This window comes from Lagopus leucura, unplaced genomic scaffold (genome assembly GCF_019238085.1).
Source record: "Lagopus leucura isolate 7727_CA_CO unplaced genomic scaffold, USGS_WTPT01 Super-Scaffold_797, whole genome shotgun sequence".
Lineage (NCBI taxonomy): Eukaryota > Metazoa > Chordata > Aves > Galliformes > Phasianidae > Lagopus > Lagopus leucura.
The window spans coordinates 4,672,777-4,689,653 of record NW_024962259.1 but is presented as its reverse complement, the minus strand read 5'-3'; the positions used below and the strand labels follow the sequence as shown (position 1 = coordinate 4,689,653).

Sequence of the window (16,877 nt, the reverse complement as noted above, 5' to 3'; positions counted from 1 at the left end):
TCAGGTGTCCAGAGAGCCTTTGAAAAAGCAGAATGAGCTCTGCTTGGATGACTGGACTGATGGAAGTGTGCTTGTCTTAAAGTCACCTTCTATATTCCGTTCAAACTGAATTCTTGACAAGCTGTATCCTTATTAACCTCGGTGCTGTGATCTGAACAGGGGGATTACTTTTGATGAATGCTGAAATTAGTAGTTTCCTATTTTGTTGTACCTGCTCATTATAGTTGAATATGCTCTTGTTCTCTTCCTGTCCCGATTCTTGGGGTGTGCTATTAAATAGCTGCTGCTTTTCGTTAGACCAATCTCTGCAGCAGTGTGGTTATTTAACACTCCTCTTACCTCTTGTAATGAAGATGTAGAGTTTTCTTTGGAATTTTCAAAGCAATTCTCAAAGTTTAAATAGAAGGTGGGATGAAAGGTCAAAACATGCTTATTTTTTTCCTCCTTTGATTGCTGAAAGTCTAATTTAAGAAAAAAAATAACCAAGTGACTCTGAATCGCACAGTCATCAGGACATATATATATGGCCACTCATATTTTTGGATGCAGAAAGAATGCCCTCAGCACTTTGCTGAACAAACTGCAGATCTCTGGCAGCTGCTTCTTTCGCCAATATCCTGTTCCTTACATCAGTCATTTTTTGATGTCTGGTTTTCAGACAAAAACATTTGAATTACAAGTTTAGAAATGATGCAGTTTTATAAACTTTTGAGCTAACAGAAGAGTGTTTTCATCATGTGGCAAATGCTCCTAGTCCAAGTGCAACATGCGCATTGTGTAAATAATGCGGCAGTGTATTTCAGCATGTCCCTCTGCTTTCTGCAAAGAAGCCTGAAGCAGTTACTTGACCCAAATCGTACATGATAATCAAAGACATAATTGTTGTGCTGGACCTAAAAGTAAAAAGAGCTTTAAAGAAAGTCTGAGAGCAACAGTGTTTCTTTTTATCTGAGAAAAAAACGTTTGAAAATGTATTTAATCTGATGTATGCTCAACTGGGATGCTGATTCACACGCTATGGTTTAAAATGGAAAGTGAAGGCAGTCCTCTTCCCACGCATATGCATCAGGCAGGTGATTGCAGAGGAAGCACTGGCTGACTTAAAATGACATTGTTTCAGAGATCCCTTGGTACAAGTGCACAAGGGCACTGGAGCTGGTCATGCCAGCCCCTGTAATAGAACAGAAACTGGGGGACACTGAGAAAATCAACGGGATGCAGCTTTTGTTGCCATTGTTCATTTTGTTTATTTATTTTTAGTCAACTGCTTTCCATTATAAATAAATAAGGCATGAAGGTTCTCATACTGTTGTAGAGCTGGTAGCCACAATCGTGCTGATGGCTCCTAATTTTCTCGAGCTGGGGGCCGCAGGGCACCTGAAGATGCAGAGCGTGGAAGCAAGGAGCGTTTGGTGGTGGGGAGTAGAGGAGGCTTCTGGAGCAGGTGGGTTTGGGCATCGCCCCCTGCCGACTGGCCTCAGCGGTACTCAGCTTAACGAAAGACAAAGGACGGAGGGGTATTTTTTGCATTAATTCCATTGTGAGTGAAAGAAAAGTAGCTCTTCATAGTGCCAAGTCCTGAGACCTGGAGGATAGTTCAGTTTTAACAGTCTTCCCCCTCCAAAGCCAAATTGAGACTGACATAAATAAATGTTGCAAAAATCCCAACTATTTACCCAAATTTTTGGGATATAAGCTGGTGAAAACAGAATCCAAATTTGGCCTACAGTTTCTCCGGGCCAGCACAGAATAGGTAGCTTACGCTGAACTGCTCATTTCTTGTGGCACAGTGCTCGGGATGTTGCCTAAGCTGTGACAAAATACTGCTTCTCTGCCTAAAACATGTGTCTGTTCAAACAAGATCAACTTCCGGTTTATGAAAAATGGAAAGTGATGATTCCTGAGACTGCAGCAGCACTTTGGCTGTGTTTGCATGTCTGCGGAAGCAAAAGTGAAGAGATTCCAGTGCTGGAAAGTGAGCTGGAACATGAGAGGTGATGACCTTTGGAGACAGTATCTCAGCCAAGATAGATTATTTTCAACAGAAGACTGAAATCTGTCCTCTTGACTGTGAACACAGAGCAAAAGTGTAGGGCAGTGTGTGATCAGCACTGCCTGGGCCAGCGGTCCCAATGCTGTACGAGTGTGGTGCTTTACCACTTGCACTGAGTCACTGCTAGGTAGCTTTGCAAGCCCATGCAAGCTGTACTGGAGGAGCTTGCTGCGTTGGAGGCAGTGACATCCTGTTGGATAGCACAGTGCAGAGGGCTGGTACCCGGACAGTGAGGTGAAAGCATGTCTCTGAAACTGTAACAGCACTTCTTATCTAGCTTATGGGAAAGCCCTGGTAATCAAGTTCCTGCCAGGCACAGTGATACACCTGGGATGAAATACTGAGAGAGATTTAAAGCGAGGAAATCCCATATGCCTACAAAGTCTGGAGGGTGTGGAGTGAGTTACTAGGTGATACTGATGAAGACAGAATAATCAATTCTATGTTTCTCTTCAAGTTTTTCCAGTCGCAATGAGCTTGCATTGTAAACAGCTGAAAAACCTGACTGACAAGAGAATGGCTTGGACAGCAAGAACAGACTGCCCTATGGGGAAGGGGAAAGGTGGGGGTAGGTCTCTTGGGTACAAGTGTAGGTTCTTAGCCATAAAACCAATGTGAAGGCTTGGGCTGGTGTTCTTGAGCAGCCCCTGAAGTTCTGATGGTTCATACTGCTTTGCTGCGAAGCCAAACTCTGGCTGCTGCAGTGCTGGAGGACATCCAGGCTTTTGCTCGCGTGTAACTGGACTGTAAGACAAGCTGAAAAGGATGGGGGAGGTGAACAGTTCTTTGTGGTGGGGTTTCTGTTGCTATTGAGAAGTCTGTCTCATGCAGAGATCCATCATACAGATTCTGAAATCCTCTAACTACAATGTACAGTTTGTCCAACAAGTCACCAGAGCCCAAGCTTAAAAACACGAACTGAGTCTCTGTGACATTTCCTTGCAATTATACGATGGACGCTCCCTTCCCATACAAGAACATACCATGAGGCCTCTCAAACCTTCAAAGCAGTGGGGCTGGTGACGTTTCCTGGAGCTGAAGAGAAGACTCGGCTGTTGGGATGGCAGGCGGGGATCGCAGAGGGGCAGGGCTCATTTGCTGCTCTTGTTTTTCACCTTTGTGGCATTGATGTCCGCTTTTGTTTTCTGGATGCGGGAGAAGATCTCCTTGAACAGAGCCTTGTACTCGGGCTGACTCTGCTCCAGCCGCTTGTCCACGGCCTCCACGTGTTTGCTGATGGTCTTCTCCATGGATTTTCGCTCTTCCAACTCAAACCCTTCTCCCCGGAAGTCTCTGAAGGAGCTATCACGAGAGATGGGGCGGGAGGTCTGCACCCCTGTGTGACGCACGCTGTCCTTGTGCTGCCGGCACTTACTCAGGAGCTCCTCGTACTTCTCCAGCAGGGCATGGTACTGCTCGTCCACCTCCCTCAGGATGGACATGCCCCGTTTGCGCACGTTGTTGGCATGCAGTGTGTAATTGCCCTCGTGCCGGCTCACGGCATCCTTGGTGACGATGGCATTGAGAGCTGTGTCACTGCAGCTCTTCCGGACGGGGTGGTTTGGGGAAGGTGTCATTGAGGGCCCGTGACTTTTCCCTCCCTCTTCCTCTGAGAGGTCGATGTAATCTGCTTCTGGGGCGTTATTCAGTGGCTCCAGGAGGGCCTCAGACAGGTTGTCTTCCCTGCTGAGCAGATACTTCTTGACTTGTTTCACCTGCTGCAGCTCCACGAGCTCTGCCTCCAGCTCCTTGATGCGCAGCTTGCAGTGCTCCATCTCGCACACGCGCTGCTCGAGGTCCGAGTACTCCTGAATCACAGAGCTGTACTCCCGCTCAACCCGCTCTTTCCGCTGCTTCTCCTGGTTCACCTGGGACCTCAAGGAATCCACCATGGCTTGGAGGCGCTCGTTCTCCCGCTCCAGCGGCTTCTGGTTGAACTCTGCTGAGGAGCTGTGGACCTGGAATGCATCTTCATACCTGGAAGAGTAGAAAGTGTGTGAGCAAATCAAAGAATCATAGAATCGCTAAGGTTGGAAAAAATCTTTAAGGTTATCCAGCCCAACTCCAGCCCATCTGACCACATCCCTCAGCACCACATCTCCGCAGTTCTGAACACCCCCAGGAACGGTGACTCCACCATCTCCCTGGGCAGCCAGTTCCAAATCCTCCAGGTGAAGGAGGAGGCAGAAAGAGATGCTGATGTGATGAGTTGCCTCTTTTTCATTGCTCCCTTCCTGGGAAGCAATACAGTGCACTTCCCCCTTCTGTTGGGAAATCATTTTTTTCTCCTCAGCGAAGCACCTGTGGCATCCCGTCTTGTTGGAACAGATTGAAAAAAGGAAAGCTCCATGGTTTCCCCCCGAGGCGTGTCAGGAGGCGGGGGATACTGAACAGATTTCTAAGTTGCTGAAGGGCAGAGTGACCTTCAGAGCCGACTGCAGAGCGGCAACACTGTGGGCATGAGGCATGGAGAGACACTGGGAGGATGTGGGGGAAGAACCGCTGGAACACCAAGTGGATTTTGGTGGGGGTTTTATACCCTCATAACATCCCCTGTGCCGCTGTTTGTATCCTCTCGCAGCGAACGCTTTCAGTAAAAAACTTTATTGATTACTTATCTATTTAAAGAAGCCTCTATTATGGACAAAGCTGAGCAAGAAACATCCTTAGAGGGTCAGTGAGTTAGCACGGTGGCAGGGATTTAAGGAGGCTCAAGTGAGCAATAGTGCTGAAGGTGTTTGTGCAGCATGTGGCATACCTTCATTTGTGCTGCTGGGGCTATGGGAATTGCTGGAATTGTCCTGGAGAAAGAGACTGACCCTCTGCCTCCCTGCAGAGGCAGAAGGCTGTAGGGCCACCAGAGCCACAGCTCTGCCCTCCCTGCTCCATACCTGGGGCTGGAGCACAGCTCCTTCAGGCAGGGGAAGGTGTGAATGGTTCGGCGCCGCTCCCTCTTCTCCCGCCGGATGCGGAGCTGCTCCAAGCTCCGCATCTCCTCCACCTGTTTCTGCAGCTCCTCCACCTGGTTCTGCAGCCCCTCAATCGTTTCCGTCAAGCTGCGGAGAGAGCAGGGAGCAAGGTGAGGAGATGGGCACAGCAGTCACAGATCTTTGAAAGGGTTTTCTTTTCCCCCCATAGAGAAAGCTGGTCTATGGAGATCTTAGCATGTGCCCTGAGGGCGTGAAGGTGCTTGCTGTCATGGCAGAGGCTGCTCTCCCTTTTGAGTGGTGTGGGTTGTAAAAAAAGGAGAACTACAGCAGAGCCAAGGGATACACCAATAGAAGACCCTCTAACCTCAAATCTGTTGGTTGAGTCAGCTCTGAGACACGAGCGCTATCCTGGATTATCTCTGCACTACAAGGGCTCAAGCACTTTACTCTTCCTCTTGTTTCTCTTGTAGAAATAAACACGAGACAGAAATTTTGTTTTATTCTGGCTGTGAGCACAGTTCCTAAAGCTGCTCCAAAACTCCCCCTCTGCTTTGAGGCTCCCTATCTGCACAGCTGTTTGCAGAAGATGCTGTAGCATAAGGACGTGGCTTAGTCTGTTTCCAGGGATGACCTTGGTCGTGAGGCTGTTGTATGAGAAGAAGTTATCGACAAACTGGTCTAGCTAAATGCTGGATCCGTGCCCAGTGCACTGCGTGCTCAGAACCTCCCTTGTACCATCATGTGCTTCTTACTGAAGGAGGCTCATCCTCCATGCAGGAAGGTCTCTGTGCCTCTCTCTGCCTGGTCCTAGCTGCCAAACCTGCCTGATAAGAGAATGGTTGGAGCAGCAAGAGCACGCTGAGCCCTGGGGTGGGGGGAAGGTGGGATAGGGGTCCCAGCCTCACTGTGTGGGACCAGAGGAGGCTGTACCATTGTATCTTCTGTTGGGATGTCTTGCTTTCCAGCACGAGCTTCTGATTTGCCAGCTCCAGGTCCCGTGCCGTTAGGTCTAGCTGCTCGTAGACTTTGGCGTGCTGCTCATTCATCTGCCGTAGCATTTCAAGCTGCTTGGTCAGGTACTGCAAGAAAAAGAAAAAGAGAAAAAAAACACTCCACATCCCAAACCCAGGTTGTCTCATGAGCAGAAGTTCCTACAGCCTTAGCTTCATTGTGTCTTGTGGCCAGTTTATCCTCCATCTGACTGAAGCTTCTTCCAGTGGAGGAATTCCTGCTTACATGATTGCATGTCTAAAACATGATTCCTCCCCTCCTCCCCCCCCCCCCATCCTCTGTGAAGAGCACTAACCTCACTCTCTCTACTTGGCTTCTTTTTTATTCACAATACCCCAAGGAAATCAATATCCCTGAGAATGTGACCCTTTACTGGAGCTGAGTGTGCTTGGCCCAATGGTTACTGCATCATCTGACAGATCAATCGCAGAGGCTGCATTTCTGTAGGAATTCAGGCTGCAGAAAGTCTGAATCTGTGAAATGTGAGAGCTGTGGCCATAGCCCCCTTCCTGCAGCCTCTGCAGCAGTCCGAAAGCTTTCACCCCGCACAGCGTGGCACAAGGGCACTGGCTGGGATCAGATCCTAAATCTGGGGCTGTGAAGACACAAAGCCCTTCTCTCTGTTCCTTGCAGTGCCACGTGCTGAGAGTTCCCTGCCTGTCTCTGCCCCATGCCTTTGTAAATTGGTGGTTTCCAATCTTTTTTTAATTCACAGATCTCTGGAAGTCTTCCAGTAGATGCAAACCCGCCCTGCGCAGTGAGTTTAAGCCTCTCGGCTTGGCGCCGTGGGCAGTAATGCCCTGAGCCCAAAGGGTGCATGAAACAGCACTGCAGATTGCAGCTCTTTGAGAAAAAGCTGCTTTGTGCCTTGGACAAAGGAGGCTGTGTTCAGGGGGTGCCAAGGGGCTGGCCGAGAACAAACGTGATTAAGAGCGCCTGGAACCAAGGAAAAGCAGCAGCAGAGTGCTGAGAAATGAGCACAGAGGTTGGGCAGGAAGAGGCCACATGTGCCGCAGCTGCAACCAACGCTGGTGCCAAAATCTGGTGCACATCTGTGCAGGGGTGAGAGGGTCAGTCAGCCGTGGCTGGGAGCACCTCACCCAGACCTTGATCCACCCTGCTGCGGGCACATATGGAAGGGACTTCTGCTTCCATCCCCCATGGCACATCCCTTCCTCCAGTCTGTGCTGCTGGGATTGGCAGTGTCACTCTGAGATGACAGCAGTGACCCAGCCACTCCTGTCCCTAGCGTGTGTCCCCACCTCGATTTCCTGCACTTGCTCTTCATTGGTGGCATACATCTGCTGCAGGGACTCCTCCAGCTCCTTGTTGCGTTCCAGCAGTGTCTTCCCCAGCTCAGCAGCCAGGTGCAAGTCTGAAAAGCAGAAGGGACAAAGTCGCTGTGGTTCCTGCTCCACGCACAGCTTGCTTTGCACAGAGCTGCTTTAGCAGCAGGTTTTGATGCAGATACACATTTACAGGACATTCACAATCTGTCCTATTCCATCTTTGATAGGCTGCAGGAGCAAAGGGTAGCTGAGCTTGAGACAGCCTACATCACCTTTCTGCATGGCACCATGCACTGTGCAGCCAGGATCAGACCCACAAGGCTTGGCTGAGGCTGAAGATCAGTCCCCCATCCCCATCTTCATCCCCATCTCCTGTGGGCCTGACTGGGGCTCAGCATCCTCCAGGATGAGAACAAGGGTTGGTGAGGCCCTGCAGAGCCTTGGGGATGCTCTGTAATGATATTGTTATCTCTAATGAAGGGATTACCATGCCTTCCCTGTCAGCCTCCATCCATCACCACTAACAGTGACATGAGCAATAGAATTGTGCATGGCCCCAGGGGTTGGCAGCCCTGCAGCCTTGCTGCACTCCTCCGGGTAGCTCCAAGGCGAGGACCAATGCTATGTATTCCCTTACTGCCACCTCTGAATGCTTTGGGGGAGGCTGCTGAGATGTTTGGGTGTTAGGAGGAGTGTAGGGAAAATAAACATTGACAGTGTGAGCTGCTTAAATTACCGAGTTTGCTGTCTTGGGTAAAGAAACTCCAACCCAGGACTCTGTGATTCCTATGCTGGCCAAAGCTTGAGCTCCTCAGGTGATGCTGTTTGTGAGCCCGAGGTGGCACAGCTGGCTCTGATTGTAGCCCTTTGCTTTCCAAGCAATTGGTTGTCTTTACAAAGCCCGGCCTCAGGCAGTTGTATGGGTGTTCATTTCCCTTGGTGCTCCCAGGGGGGGGGAGTATCTGGCTTGTTTGGTACCAGCAAGTAAGCCTGACCCTAAGCCTTCAAAGCAAGAAGGTAGGAAAACAGGTATAGCTGTGTGTTACTGCTCCTGCCCTGGTATTTTCTCAGCCCATCGCTACCCTGGTCCCCAGCCTGCAGCTATAATGTGTTTTGTAGAGCCTCTGCTGGGGCTGAGAGCCGCTGTAGTTTCTCCCTGCAGTTAATTTGGATATGCAATTGATTGGGAAGCAGTGATAACTTATTAATAGAATAATAGGGGGGGAATCAGGACCCCTTGGGTATATCCTGTGCCTGGGAAAATTGCTCATTTTAGAAGTCACGTTGCAAAATGAGGCTGATGCTGGCTGCTTGGACACAATCTCTTACATGAGAGGAGTGCTAGGATGTGATCCTCCTTTTGGATAATGCTGTGGGAAGTGCTGCTGTGTTATTAGTTTGAGTGATGATTGCTTTGGCCCCAGCGGTGCTGGGGGCCATCTCCCTAGCAGCTGTTGTGTGTCCTCAGATCTCCCCTTTACCGTGGGAAGGGATTCTCAGCAGTGCCCTCATTCAGGGTGTTACTCTAGGAAATGTCTTTTTAATCATAGTTGTCATTGTCACACAGCTACCTGATCTGAGGGCTGTGGGCCCTCCTGGGCTATAGGGATGTATCCTTCTAGGAAAGACTTCTTTTTGCTGAGCGCTGAATTTCTCTGGTTTCCAAAGTGCCCACAGGGGAGTGTTTGCTGTGCCAGCTAGAGACTGGAAAAACAGCCAGACACCAGCAAAGACAGAGGAGAACTTGTGCCTTTAAGCAGCTTGGGATAGTGTTTAATGGCACTGCCACCTTGCCAGAGCCCCTGTCCTTGCTGGAGAGGGGCATGTTGCAAATCACATCTGTCCTACTTGATTTCTGAAGCAAGGAGAGCCTGGCATGGAGCAGAGGGCTTCAGGTAATGAGTCAAGTGTGTCCCTGTCCCTACGGATTACCCCAATGCTCTCTCGCCATATGGCATCCAATTTAATCAGCTGGAGTTGAGTTAAGTGGATTACCTAGTGTGAGTTCCTACACTGTAATTTAAAGGACTCAGCAATCATTTAATGGGGGAAATGGGCAGTGTCTGGGGACAAATGGGAAAGAAGAAAGAACAGGGGTGAGCTCCGAGGAGGAAATTTCTTTCCATTGTGATCTTAAGGGCCTGAGAGATTCCGGGCGAATTGGTCTTTTCAGCGTAACTAAACTGCCTCAGCAATCATCATGCACACTCCCTTCCAGCCGGCTGAAGCATCCCCCTAATCCTGTCTGCCCCACACCTGCTGAGTCCCTTCCTTCCCACCTGTTGTTTTCCCTGGGCTGTAGGAGGGAGGGGATGCTGAAGAGATGTGTTTTAATGTCCTCTTTAGAGCAGACTTATCTTGATTAGAAAAGCTGTGATTAGTTCAAGCAAGCTTGGGTAGCACAAAGTTCCTCTCCATAGAGAGGACAGCATCCTGGGCCTGTGTGAATTTATCAATGGGATGTTCAGCGGAGTAAGGACTGTTAAATTCCCCCCAGGCTTTTGTGTTCCTCTGCGCTTCTTCACCACCAGATTGGGCAGCCAGTGCTGTGCAGCCTGTGCTAATTCAGCAGTTTGTGTGATGCCTCCCTCCCTGCTCTGTGCAGAAGGAGAAATGAAGCCATGGTGCTGAAGGCAGCACCCGTGAAACGGCCAGCATTCAACTTATAAACAGTGCCCGCAGGGATACCAGTCTTGTGGAGGGGATTGGGGGAGACAAGTGTTGATCAAATTGTCTTGGGGAGGTGGGGACCATGACCCCAAGGATGTGTGCAGCCCAGGAGACGCCCTGCGCCCCTAAACAAAGATCTGCCTCTAGAGAGGGAGGGCTGTGCTTCCCTGTGAGCTTCTATGGGAAAGCAAGGAGAGAGAGCGGAGGGTGAGAGGAGAGCTGGGGTTGGATCTGGGCAGTGCCTAGCACAGGGGAGCTGCTGCTGTTGCAGTGTTTTTCCTTCATCTTGGGAGGCAAATGTCTTGCAGCTGCAGAGGTGACCCAGAGGTAATTGTGCTGGGACTGCATCACTGGGTAACACCCCCCCCAAAAAGTCCTGATTCTGCAGCAGGTTGTCACTCTCTTAAAGAAACCGTGGAACAAGGTACAGGGTGTTCCCCTGCAGCAGCATCCTGCAGCAACCCCTGCACAGGATGATGTGTGAACGGCTGTGGGGCTGGATGCCTCCTGGCTGAGGCAGCTTGCGTTATGGCACACAAATCTGCAGCTGTTCTTGTGTTCCTGGTGCTGGCCTGCATCTCTTTGGGCACCCTGAAGGATGCTTTTCTCTATCCTTGGCTGCAGCTTTGTGTTGGGCAGGGAATGCTTCAGCAGCTCTTGGCACAACTGTGTCACTGTCTTTGTAAATACAGCTTTCTGGAGGAAGCCACCACCTAGAGCACTGCTTTAGGCTTTCCCCCATCTTCTCTCTGATAAGAAACCCAGCTCTTCCTGGAGTTCTTGTTGGTCAGATGGGACAAATCATGTCCATATCCTTAGGAAACGCTGAAGTCTGGGGATTTTCAGCAGGGACTGAAGGGCTGATGCAGACAATTACAGGGGTTTAAGTGCCCCTCTGTCCCTGGGGAGAGCTGGTGGTGATCCTGAGCTGTGTGAGCCAGGCAGGCCTGCAAGGGCTGTTACAGGTCCTTGGGCTCACACTGTGCAGGGCTTTATGCAGGATGTGTCCTTTGGTTCAGTGTCTGTTTAGGAGTTACTTGTGGTCCTTTCCTAAAGAGCCTGCAGTGAGGGTGGCTGCTCCTGCTGCTGCCAACAGCAAATTCACCTGCTGAGCACTGGGGAGGAGCAGCGAGCAGAACCCTGGTGTGTGGACTCTGGAGGAAGCGCAGGGTGACTGTGAGCTGATGGATGGGGTAGGCTGAGAGTTAAGAACTGATGTTTAATGTTGTTGACGTTTAATTTAATTGCATTTGCTGTCTGCTCCATTACACACGGGTACTTAGAGTCAAGGGCAGGTGCAATTATTCCTTTCAAAATCTAAATAAATGATGCGATACTGGTTTACCCCAGGGTAGGGTGTGCTTACTGCTCATTTATTTTTCTCCTTAGTTGCAAGAGATTGTGCTGTCTGGATACATTACAGTGAAGATCAGCTTTTGTATATCTCTTACTGCTGCTCCATGACAGGTTGTGGAGGGAATCAGTGCTTACCCCTTACAAACCTGTGCAGGGGAATGTGCTGGGGTGCAGATGAAGCAAGTGTCATCTCACAAACAACCTACAGGCATATGTGGAAAAGCCATGTCAGCATGCCCATTCAAAGCATGGCTCCAGTTGGGCTGAGCTAGTGCTGGGCACATGGGCAGTTCTGTTAGTCTAATGAGATTTGCTGGATTGCCTGCTTGCTTTTGTTTTTCTTTTTTTTTCTTTTTTTTTTTTTTTTTTTTTTTTTTCTTGCATAGTTTGTTCTGAACCTATGGGCTGCTTTTGGCTTTGCAAGCAGCCCTGGCAGGGGGGAGCTCCTGTGACCACAGAGATGCATTTTGCAGGGGCTCAAGACAAGCAAAGAGTAACAGAGTGGCTCTGTCTGGGAAACCTTGGTGGGCAATGAGAGCAGTGACCCCACCTGCTCCCCGGCAGCGAATCCCATCCCGGAGCAGGGCTGGGGCTCAGGGATGTGCTGTCTGTACTACACTGTGCTGCAGAGAGGCTCTCCAAGCGTGGGCAATAAGTTAACGCCTGAGCCCTAGGTTGGCTGCCCCTGCTTATAAGCTGTATGCATCTACACCAACTCATCCACAGCAGTCCCATCCTGTGCCCACAGCCATCGACTTGTGTTTTGCTGTATCGCTAGAGCATGATAACGCAGAGCGTGCTATTAGACCACGGTTGGGCTGCATCTGTCTTTCCCTACTGCTCCCTTATCTAAACAGCCTCCATGCCTGTGTTTGCCTTGTAGGCTAAGATGGTTTCTAAGAGCTCGGTGACTGGTGGAGGCCCTGGTTGTGCACGTGGACCAGAAACCAGAAAGAGCCCTAAATAAATACATAAAAGGGAGATAAGGAGAAGAAGTGAGGAAAGAGGAGAGAGAAAGGAAGCCAATATTTTCCTGTGGGCACCCTCCCTCCAGGCAGCAAAGCTCTAGCTAATTAATTATGTTGGGATGTGGGGAACCATGAGTAGAGAGAAGCTTTTACTCTTAAAGCTAAAGACATAAATGCATGGACTTCTGCCATGTGGGAATCTCCCTGATGGTTTTGGGGGCAGGAGGCTGTAACTGACCCAGCACTGGGGAGGACAGCACCCCACCCGCAGCTATTGTTGGCTGGCTTGGCTGCTCCTGCTGGAGGGAACACAGGTCCTGAACAGTTCTGGGGCAACCAAGTTCAGCACAACTGCTACAGCTGCCCACAGCTGCAGGTAGAACCATGGATGGATGCCATCCTCAAGTTTCCTTGGCCCACAAAGAAGCAGCGGCTGGGGCTGCTGTGGGCAGGAGGTCCTTCAGGACAGCCCTGAGGCTGCAAACACACAGTAGTTCCCCCAGTTCTGCTTCTTCCCACAGCTGGAAGTATGTGCCCAAGGTTCAGCAGTCATAGAAAGGAGTTTCTGTGTCAGACAGGCGGCAGGTCCTGGAAGTTACTGTGTGGGATTCTTACTCCCTGTTTGCTTGCCTCCTTCACATAGCAGGACAACTTACATTCTAGGAAAATGCATATGGATATTTTCTACTCAGAATTGGAGGCTCTCACCCTTTCCTCTCCTTGAAGACTAACCAAAATGCCGCCTTATTTCCCTGTGTGTTAGTCCTTCTGATCATCTCCAAGCAGCTCAGCAATTAGTTAAACTTTCTACTTCCACAACCTGCCTGCAGCAGTGCACAGCTCTGAGTGGCTCAGCTATGCAGGCAGTACTGTCCTGCCTGCTGCGGGGATGAAGGCAGCAGGCTGCAGGGCTCACCTGCAGAGATGGGCTGCCAGGAAGGCAACATGAGGGACAGATTTTGGGGTTCTATCTGCACCCCAATGTTTGGGCAAGCAGAATGTGATTGCAGCTGTATGGACCACCCTGTATCTGATGTCTGGGTGATGCAGAAAATTGATGGGTATGGTTGCAGCTGGTTACCGGTGTACTGCTGACCCTGGGTCTTCACGTGGATGAGTGAGGAGTGTGGTGCAAGCTCAGCACCTTGTGTCTTTTTTTCTTAGCAAAGCAATCAGGTGCTTGGCAGGAGGAGGAGGAATTAAGTATCTTAAATCTGGAGACCTTTAGAGGTGAAAGCCATAAGGTCCTTAGCCTGCACTGCAGATGGTTTGGCCCAAAAGTTTCTGTGGCTGCCCAGGAGGAGAGGTCTTGCAGTGGTGTTGGGATGGTTCTGGTTCCTTGTCCTGCTGGCTGACACACTGAGGCTGTATTCAGGCTCCTGAGAGTGTTGGGAGCCCTCCTGTTGGGCTGCACTCTGTCTTAGACCTGAGTGCTGGCAGAGAGGTGGGAGGCTGGGAAGATGTGGAAAGGTGGAGACCGAGGCCAGAGAGCTGCCAGATAGCTGCTGGGTCTGTTCTGCTCTGTGTGGATCCAGATGTGTTTCTGCTGGCACATGGCCTTCTGAACACAAATGCTTATGATGAGCTGAAAAGACATCCTCACTTGTCCCCAGCTCAGATTATCTAATTTTAGCTTCTGTTCATTCTCTCGGGATCTGGTTGCACATACACCCTGTGCTCAGGGTATGTACATCACCTTGAACAGTGTGGGATTATTGTTAGGGAACAGGTCAAGGGTTCTGGAAGGCACCAATCCACTTGGGTGTGGTGGGAGGCTGGGGTCTGGGTCCTGCTGCCTCCAAGGCATGTGATGGATGAAGGACTATGGGTCCTTCAGGAGGGAAAGAATAATTGGAGTTTGTTCTCTTGGGAAAACTGATTTGATTCAGCAAGCCAAAGCACTGTGGAGGATGGGGAGGAAAGTAACAGGTGCTCAGCACAGAACTGAAAGCATGGTTTCCTCCGTGGTGCTAAAATGGTTAATTAATGTAATCATCGTGGAGCTCCTGGTTAAGCCATCCATTGCTTAGCAAACAGTTTTGGGTGTAAGTATAATAAATATTTGATGCTGTGAGAAGATGATAAGGCCAGCAACCAACTGATGCACAGCAGAACCTTCTCTCCCTTAGCTCACATTGCTGCTCCCACCCTTGCTCCCAAGGACTAGTCTCTGCTTTTGTCATCTGCCTTCCTGGCTGCTGCCAGCCATGGTTTTGGCATGTCCCTTGGCATGCTGCTCCTCACAGTAATGCCAGCACAACTCTTAATCATGCTGCACTGGATGTCTTGCATTGTGCTTCCACTCCTAATTTCCAAACTGACAGCGTCAGGACTGTACCATCTCCAAGGACCTCTGGATGCTGCTATGGCAGGCATGGACCAAGCCTGGCACTGTCCTTCATAGTGCATTGTGCAAATTAATTATGGTTGTGATTACCCTGCAGGACCTTTCCAGCTGGCTGATTTCAGTTACAGCCTTCTCCATCTCTCCTAAGTTTGTGCAAGCCTGCACAGCCCCCATCCTTACAGAGACAGTGAGCCCCACACCTGGGACTTGCTTTGGGTCTGTTTTCCTCCAGTCCTGTGTCTGCTCAAAGGTGGAGCCTATCCTCAGCATGAATTTATCATCTGGAGTTAGCTCTTCTGCATGTACATGGCTGGGACAGAGCAGGGAACCTGGCCAGCAGCAGGAAGGTGTTCTTATTGTTGGGAGCCAGCGCTGACTCACGAACCTGACACCAGAGACAGCATTAGGCTAAAAACCTGAGTCCTGTGTGGCTCAACTTCTCCCACTACTCATCTGTAGTGCTGCTGCTCCTCAGTCTGCCTCCTGCCCCTTGGGTAGTGCACAGGTCCCTGCTGAGCCAGGAGAAGATGTCACCTAGAAATGTGAATTTCTGAGGAGTCGAAGGCTGCATGCTAACCCAGCTGATAGCTCTATCTTCTTTCTCTGCCATGGTTTAATCTGAGCGTTGTGTTTGAAACAAGAAGGCCTAGTATCCATCTACTAATACTTCCTGTTAATTGAGAAATTGAGGTTAAAAAACAGCTGCACAATCCCTCTGGGCTGGCTATCATTCCCTGCTGGGCCACTGCCCTGCAGCTGAAGCTGTGCAAACTTCAAATCATGACATAATGTACTGGAGTGGTGGTGGGCAGAGGCACTGCAGCTGGGCTGCAATGTCCCCGCTGGCAGTCAGCTGGTTGGAGCAGATGTAGAACCATAACACATGTAGAGCATAACACGTCAGAAGGGCGACTGCGTTTGGGTACCAAAAACTCTTCTCTATACATTGACAATTCAGTTCATTCTTTGGCAGCTGCTCTGAAACACAACTTCTTTCAGCTACGTTGACTCAAAATATGAAGCTAAGCATTCAGAAAAAAGAAGCCCCAAATATACACAGGTACTAACTGTACAGCTTAGGATAAACATTACAAAGAACTAGTGTAAATGCAGGCAGTTACTTCAAAACAAATTACACAAGTGAATGCTTATCTTTCTCTGGCAAACCTATTTTTGCTGTTTGAACCTTGGCATTCCTTTCTCTCCTCCTCAATTTTTCCCACTTTTATGGCTGACTGAAGAAACCTCCAGAAGTAATAAGGTTACTTATAAGCATTCTTTGGGATTAAGCTTGGACAGCAAGAGCTTTGGGCAACACTTCCAGCACCTACATCTTAGCAGTACCTTATTTGTAAGATCTGTAGATCTGTTTCTAACTAGTGTGCCTGACGACTGCCTACAGCCAGCTGGAGATGAAGGCAATGTCAGAACTATCCATGTTGGATTCTGCCCCCAGCATGTTTTCTGGGGAACCAGCTTGCTGTACCGCCAAAGGACACCTGGCTGGTGCTGAGGGCAGATTTGGGCTCCCTGCATCTCAAACTTTCCTTACTCAGGATGGCTGTCGGGAGCAGCAGAGCTGATGTTTCCATGGAGGTGAGGCTGCAAGATGAGATGCTGGGTTTGCCGAGCAAACAGAAGCCTTGAGATAAGGTATCCCACCCCTCACTCAGAGTTTACCTCCCACCTCCTGTTTGTTTCGTTTTTTTCCTCTCCCCCTGGGCTTCCACCCCTGGCAGCTGCCTGTCCCCCCCATCCTTACCCTGCTCCAGATCCTGCTGGTCGTACCAGGGCTCCTCTTCCTCGCTCTGAAACTCTTCCATCCTGTCAGCACTCAGCATTTAGCAGCAGGGGCCGGGGAAGGCGAGCAGCATGCGCCGAGGGGGCCCCACCGCCGCCGGCAGCGGGGATGGAGGCAGGGATGGAGGCAGGGATGCGGGCCGGGAAGCGGGTGGTACGACGTGGCAACCGGCTCCTGGCCGCTGCCGGGCTCTGCTTCTCCGAGGGAGGCTTCTGCTGCCGCTGGGGCCGGGGGAGGCTCCAAGGGACGGGGATTAAACGGGGACGTAGCCGGAGGGGCCGGGGGATGCACAAAGGAAGGAAGAGGGCCCGGCGCAGCCAGGCAGATCCTCTCTCCGCAGCTCGGTGGAGACCTCTAGCATGGAAATGCTGCAAGGAAAGCCGGCGACAGGGAAGGGGGGGCGAGGCCGATCTCCTCCTCCTCCTCCTCCTCCTCCTCCTCCTCCACGCCCA

General features: G+C 50.4%; 1 protein-coding gene across 1 annotated transcript; it reads right to left on the bottom strand.

The window, feature by feature from the left end:
- Positions 1 to 1,222: 1,222 nt before the first annotated feature.
- CDR2L (cerebellar degeneration related protein 2 like) lies at positions 1,223 to 16,816 on the bottom strand. The gene is made up of 5 exons (XM_042865241.1): positions 16,387 to 16,816; positions 7,257 to 7,369; positions 5,914 to 6,062; positions 4,945 to 5,109; positions 1,223 to 4,030 (listed from the first exon to the last, which is right to left on the bottom strand). Exons 1-5 carry the CDS (start codon positions 16,463 to 16,465, stop codon positions 3,145 to 3,147), a joined length of 1,392 nt encoding a protein of 463 aa, XP_042721175.1. The 5' UTR covers positions 16,466 to 16,816; the 3' UTR covers positions 1,223 to 3,144.
- Positions 16,817 to 16,877: the final 61 nt, after the last annotated feature.